Source organism: Canis lupus, chromosome 16 (genome assembly GCF_048164855.1).
Source record: "Canis lupus baileyi chromosome 16, mCanLup2.hap1, whole genome shotgun sequence".
In the NCBI taxonomy this organism is placed as follows: domain Eukaryota; kingdom Metazoa; phylum Chordata; class Mammalia; order Carnivora; family Canidae; genus Canis; species Canis lupus.
In genome coordinates, this window is record NC_132853.1 from 56030038 (window position 1) to 56036629 (window position 6592).

Below are 6592 nucleotides of genomic sequence, written 5' to 3' on the forward strand. Positions count from 1 at the left end.
GAGGCTCCCCTCCCCACCTGCCACATTTCCCTGACACCCAGCCTGGGCTGGAGGGCGAGCCCTATGAAGCAGAAGACTTTGTGTGTGACTACCACTTGGAGATGCTGAGCCTGTCACAGGACCAGCAGAACCCCTCCTGCATCCAGTTCGATGACTCCAACTGGCAGCTCCACCTCACCTCCCTGAAGCCCCTGGGTCTCAACGTGCTGCTGAACCTGTGTAACGCCAGCGTCACTGAGCGTCTGTGCCGGTTCTCGGACCATCTGTGCAACATCGCCCTACAGGAGAGCCACAGCGCCGTCCTGCCTGTGCATGTGCCCTGGGGCCTCTGCGAGCTCGCCCGACTCATAGGTACGCTGGCAGGATGGGGGGCCATGCTGTGCCCGCCACTGACCCCAAGCAGGCTGGTGCCCGTGAAGCGCACTGTCAGCCCTTTCAGCTTCTGACCACCCCCTTTAACTGGGCGCTGTTCCACAGTGCTTCCTAGTCTGGGGACATAGCCAATGGTGGGATGAATAGGGGGAGGGAACCAGCCCAGCCTGACTGGGGTTGTCTGTCCCTGCAAGAGAGGGAGGTCCAGGTGCTGTGCACTTCCCCCCAGACACTCCAAGTTGGCATCTCTCCCCCTGCAGGCTTCACCCCCGGGGCCAAGGAGCTCTTCAAGCAGGAGAACCACCTTGCACTCTACCGCCTCCCCAGTGCTGAGATGGTGAAGGAGACCTCACTGGGGAGGCTCTCCTGTGTCACCAAGCGGCGTCCCCCCCTCAGCCATATGATTAGTCTCTTCATCAAGGACACCACCACGAGTGAGCCTTCCGCACTTGGCCGGCATTAGGCCAGACTTTCCTGGAGCTTGGCAGGGCGGGGCTGCTTTTAGGTGTCCCTTTTTAGGGGGCCCTGGGCAGATGAGCCCTAGACTGCTTCCTAGTCTTCCTCAGATGTGGCAGGGATTGGATTTCGGGACTGGTGCTGGGATGGTGGTGGCCACAGGGGTTGGGGACCGTCTGAAGGGTGGCAAGCCCACATAGACCTGGGACATTCTATTCCCCAGGGGCTCCCTGGCACCCTTCTCGAGGACAGCAGGGTGGTAGCTGAGGCGGGAGTGAGAGGCAGCAGTGGCAGGCACTAACATTCGGCCTCGTCCTCCCCCTCCCCACCCCAGGCACAGAACAGATGCTGTCTCATGGCACAGCCGACGTGGTCTTAGAGGCCTGTACAGACTTCTGGGATGGGGCGGACATCTATCCGCTTTCCGGTTCTGACAGGTGGGTGAGGAAGCAAGCACCCCTCGTGCTGGTGGCACACGGCCCTGGCCGTCTGCTTGCCTGGCTCACAGGCCTGGGGGCATCTCAGGACCCCTCGCCTCACTTCTTCCCTGCTTCTCTGGTAGAAAGAAAGTGCTGGATTTTTACCAGCGAGCCTGCCTGTCTGGTTACTGCTCTGCCTTCGCCTATAAGCCCATGAGCTGTGCCCTGTCCTCTCAGCTCAATGGCAAGTGCATCGAGCTGGTGCAGGCGCCTGGCCAGAGCAGCATCTTCACCATGTGTGAGCTGCCCAGCACCATCCCCCTCAAGCTGAGCACGCGCCGCAACAGCTGGAGCTCTGACGGTATTGTGCACGCCTGTCCCGTTGGGGGCCCTACAGGGGAGGGCTTCTGGAGGGCCACAGAATCCGTCATAGTAGAAGGAACGGTGGGCATAGCACTGGCCCTGGAGCATCAAGATGGCACCTGTTGTCTGGCAACGTGGACGAGTCCCTTAGCCTTCTCATGGGTAATTAGGTGCCTGCTCTGCCCTTCTCACCGGTTTCTCGTGACCCTCTGATGGGATAGCAAAGAGCTATCTCTGAAAGTTATAAAGCAGCTGTATTTATAGAACGTTAGCCTTATTTGATCAGATAAAAGGCCTGGTTACAAACCTGCTGGGACAGAGGGACTCAGAACCACCCCACCCCTCCCCATTCTACCCCTCCCCATTCCACCCCTCCTCATTCCACCCAACAGACAGACTCACATGGTCTTATGGCCCAAAAGACCATGAATTGAGGCCATTGCTGAGAGTGAGGGCAGCCCGCTAGCCCTGGACCAGGGCTGGGCTCTATTGTTACTTCTTAGCATCATCACCTGACTGATGAGTACCTTTCATTGTCTTTTCTCCTGTGTCTGTTGGTTCCTTTGTGCGTCTTGGCTGTGTGTTTGTGCGCGCGTGGCTGTGTGTGGTCCCCCGGGGCCCACATGCTCATTGACTTGGGTGTGGCATCTGTGTGTGTGGCCTGGGCTGCCTCCTGGAATCTGCTGGTTCCTGGGTGTCCCGGCCGGGCTTTGTGCCTCATGCCTACCTGAAGAAGGGATCGGGGAGGTGCTGGAGAAGGAAGACTGCATGCAGGCCCTGAGTGGCCAGATCTTCATGGGCATGGTGTCCTCTCAGTACCAGGCCCGGCTGGACATTGTGCGCCTCATCGACGGGCTGGTCAATGCCTGCATCCGCTTTGTCTACTTCTCTTTGGAGGACGAGCTCAAAAGCAAGGTGGGGAGAGACATCCCCCTCTGCCTCCACCGACCCTTTCGCCCATGGGTGCATGGGACCATCTGTTCGTTGCCATCTGCCTTTTGCAGGTGTTTGCAGAAAAGATGGGCCTGGAGACAGGCTGGAACTGTCACATCTCCCTCACGCCCAATGGTGACATGCCTGGCTCTGAGATCCCCCCTTCCAGCCCTAGCCATGCCGGCTCCCTGCATGATGACCTGAATCAGGGTAATGGCACAGGTTTGCGGTGGGGTCAAGGGGGTTGTGGATGGCTCCCCTTCCTTAGAGGTATAGCTAGAAAGAGCCTCCATTGATCCCTCCTAATAAGTACATTCCCTTGAAAAATGGCTCTGGTCTCCCTGTGGTAACAACAGTTGACAGTGGAAGAGAGGAGACCCGGAAGCAGAAGGTTCTTTGCTTTCTTCCGGGCAAGGAACAGCCCTTAGAAGGCTGACTCCAGGGACACCTGGGTGGCTCAGTGATTGAGCATCTTACTTCAGCTCAGGGCATGATCCCAGGGTCCTGGGATTGAGTCCCACATCGGGCTCCCCATAGGGAGCCCGCTTCTCCTTCTGCCTGTGTCTCTGCCTCTTTCTCTGTGTCTCTCATGAATAAATAAAATATTAAAAAAACAAACAAAAAAAAACAAACAAAAAAAAGAAGGCTGACTCCAAGGTGAAGGACAGGGTTTCATCCCCACAGTGTCCCGAGATGATGCGGAAGGACTCCTCTTAATGGAGGAGGAGGGTCACTCAGACCTCATTAGCTTCCAGCCTACGGACAGCGACCTCCCCAGCTTCCTGGAGGACTGCAACCGGGTATGATGGCACGGTCTGCACCCCTTTGTCTCCCGAAGTAGTCCAATGACTGGTCCAGAGAAGGGGGGCAGGGACCACCTCCCCAGCCTGAGGCTACTGACATCTGTGCTTCCTCCAGGCCAAGCTGCCACGCGGCATCCACCAGGTGCGCCCCCACCTGCAGAACATTGACAACGTGCCCCTGCTAGTACCCCTGTTCACCGACTGTACCCCTGAGAGTGAGTACTGTGGCCATGGCGACCGAGGAGACCCAGGCACCTGGCGGCTCCGCAGGAGATGATGTACCATGCTGGGAGCAGAACAAACCTGAGCTGGGATGAACCAGGGAACATAGGGGGCGGGAACTGTGGGTGTCCCATTCTAGGGCTCAGAAGTGACTGTCAGTCACTTGACATTCATATTCTGGGATGAGGGGAGGACTGTCCCAAAGAGGGGCTCCCTTCCCCTGTTTCCTGTTCTGTTGTCCTGTGGGTCTCTGCTCGGAGCCTCACACAGGGCTCCACCTGCCTGACTCTTGTGCCCCCCAACTCTGCCCCCTCAGCCATGTGTGAGATGATCAAGATCATGCAGGAATATGGGGAGGTGACCTGCTGCCTGGGCAGCTCTGCCAACCTGAGGAACAGTTGCCTTTTCCTCCAGAGTGACATCAGGTCAGGGTGATGCCCCAGATTGGGGGCTTGCATGAGGCTGGGGCATATTTCATGGCTGATCATGCTATGGCTGGGAATGAGGGGCCTGGGCACGATGAGAGGAGAGGCGACAGGTGCTTGCCTAGTCCCACGGGAGGTGGGGTCTTCACAGAGTGTAGCTCATGGGTGTGCTTTCCCCTTGCACTGAGCAGCATTGCCCTGGATCCTCTGTACCCATCCCGCTGCTCCTGGGAGACCTTTGGCTACGCCACCAGCACCAGCATGGCCCAGGCCTCGGATGGCCTTTCTCCCCTCCAGCTCTCAGGGCAGCTCAACAGCCTGCCCTGCTCCCTGACCTTTCGCCAGGAGGAGACCATAAGCATCATCCGGCTCATTGAGCAGGTAGGGGCTCAAGCAGGTGGAGGGGGCAGGGATGGGGAGCCTGCAGAGTGGGGAATGGTGACACGGGATCTATCTGGGCCCCCAAGGGCTGACTGCCCTCCAAGAGAGGCTTTCCCAGGCAGTTTTATTTGCCCCCACCCTTTCCTAGCAGGAGCATCTGGGGCATCTGGCTCTGGGCTGAGATTTGTCGGCTGTAGGCCCGGCCACAATCTGTCCCTCCTGGTCCCTAGGCTCGGCACGCCACCTACGGCATTCGCAAGTGCTTCCTCTTCCTGCTGCAGTGCCAGCTGACTCTCGTGGTCATCCAGGTGAGGTGGGGTCTGCATGGGCATTGCCCATCCCTCCCTGCTTCTCCACTCAAGGGCTGGCTGAAAGTCCAAGGTGGCAGGCTGGGAGATGCAGCACAGCCTAGAGGGCCCCTAGCCTCTGGAACCCCTGGACTTGAGGAGATGACCCCATTGGCAGAACTGGCCCCTGCGGCCCTAGCTCCTCTGGCCATCTGGGCACGGGGCAAGTTTGCCAGAATCTAATCCTGCTTCCTGGGCTTTCCTGGTCTAGTTCCTCTCTTGCCTGGTTCAGCTGCCACCGCTGCTGAGCACCACCGACATCCTGTGGCTGTCCTGCTTTTGCTACCCTCTGCTCAGGTGAGGGTCATGCTGCCCATCCATATCCAGGCAGGCAGGGCTGGGATGTCACCGAGCAGCCTCAGGAGCCCAGGTTCCGCTCAGTGCTCATGTCCCCTGGCACAGGAGGCCCTGGGGCGGGGTGGGGGCGCTCTCCCTTGTCTTGTCACATCTCCCCTCAGACCTGTCCTCATTCCTAAAATTCCCCAAAGGCTTCTTCCCAAGTGGGAATCGGGGGACAGAGGGTCACAGCCACCACCCTTCACCAAGTCCATCCTTTTCAGCATCTCTCTGTTGGGGAAGCCGCCCCACAGTTCCATCATGTCTATGGCCACAGGAAAGAACCTTCAGTCCATTCCTAAGAAGGTAAGCAACGGGGAGTCCTGTGAGCCTGGGCTTTTCCTGAGGACTATGGGTGTGGAGGGGGCCGAGCCTTCGGGGAGAGAGAGGCTTCCATCAGAACTCCCCTGAACCAAAAGGGAGGTGGTGGTACAGAGCTGAGAAGGATCCTCTTGCTCTGGGTCTGCCCGTTTCCTGAAGAGGCTGCTGAGCCCGGTGCCAGAGGGGCTGCCGCCGTGGGAGTGACAGGCCTCCCTTCTTTCTGCAGACCCAGCACTACTTCCTCCTCTGCTTCTTGCTCAAATTCAGCCTCACCATCAGCTCGTGCCTCATCTGCTTTGGCTTCACGCTGCAGAGCTTCTGTGACAGCTCCCGAGCCCGCAACCTCACCAACTGCTCCTCCATCATGCTGCCCAGGTGGGTCCTGACCCTACCCCTCCACCTACACCTCTGCCTGCCCACTTTCCTGGGGCCCAGGGGGCGCTGAGTCCACCCCTTGCTTTGGCAGCCATGCTGACACAGCTCCGGCCTGGTTTGATGATTTTGCCAATGGGCTGCTGACGGCTCAGAAGCTCACGGCCGCCCTGATCGTCCTGCACACAGGTGAGGGGCTCCCAGGGAGGGGCCAGAGGTGGCTGGTGGGGTGCCCTGTGGGCAGGGCCTCCGGTGGTGGCAGGACATCTGATGCCCCCCACTGACCCTGTTTTCTCCAGTCTTCATTTCTATCACCCATGTGCATCGCACCAAGCCCCTGTGGAGAAAGAGCCCCTTGACAAACCTCTGGTGGGCCATGACGGTGCCTGTGGTGTGAGTATCTGTGGACGGGGCGGGGGCAGGGGCGGGGGCTTTGGCAGGACTGTGCTTCGAAGTCCTGCTTCCAGGAGTTAAGGCAGAGGTGGAGTACTGCCTTCCTTTAGCTGCTCGAACTGAGAAAAGCAGGGAAGGAAGCAAGAAGACCCAGGCTCATGCAGGCTGCCGCCTCTCCCTGCAGCCTCCTGGGGCAGGTGGTCCAGACAGCAGTGGACTTGCAGCTGTGGACGCACAGGGACAGCCAAGTCCACTTTGGCCTGGAGGACGTGCCTCTGCTGACGTGGCTCCTGGGCTGCCTCTCCTTGGTCCTTGTGGTGGTCACCAATGAGATCGTGAAGCTGCATGAGATTCGGTGAGCCACGGCCGGGCCTCCCTCTGGGGTCGGGCGCATTCTTGAGGCCTGTAGCGTCCTGGGCATTGTTCTCCCACTTGGCCGCGGCCTGTAC

At 59.1% G+C, this 6592-nt stretch overlaps 1 protein-coding gene across 14 annotated transcripts in view; it reads left to right on the forward strand.

The window, feature by feature from the left end:
• TMEM94 (transmembrane protein 94) overlaps positions 1–6592 on the forward strand; it is a 35576-nt gene that overhangs the window by 27719 nt on the left and 1265 nt on the right. For 11 of the 14 annotated variants that reach the window (XM_072781541.1, XM_072781547.1, XM_072781549.1 and 8 more), the window contains 17 exons: positions 42–351; positions 633–806; positions 1163–1265; positions 1391–1608; positions 2344–2525; positions 2615–2753; positions 3228–3343; positions 3462–3561; positions 3885–3993; positions 4185–4374; positions 4605–4682; positions 4933–5018; positions 5282–5363; positions 5605–5753; positions 5845–5939; positions 6050–6143; positions 6328–6498. In XM_072781541.1, the coding sequence (XP_072637642.1) occupies positions 42–351; positions 633–806; positions 1163–1265; positions 1391–1608; positions 2344–2525; positions 2615–2753; positions 3228–3343; positions 3462–3561; positions 3885–3993; positions 4185–4374; positions 4605–4682; positions 4933–5018; positions 5282–5363; positions 5605–5753; positions 5845–5939; positions 6050–6143; positions 6328–6498 (2396 nt within the window). Of the gene's footprint in view, positions 1–41; positions 352–632; positions 807–1162; positions 1266–1390; positions 1609–2343; positions 2526–2614; positions 2754–3227; positions 3344–3461; positions 3562–3884; positions 3994–4184; positions 4375–4522; positions 4683–4932; positions 5019–5281; positions 5364–5604; positions 5754–5844; positions 5940–6049; positions 6144–6327; positions 6499–6592 lie in introns of those variants that run through there. The other 3 variants (XM_072781539.1, XM_072781552.1, XM_072781551.1) reach the window with 2 other exon arrangements.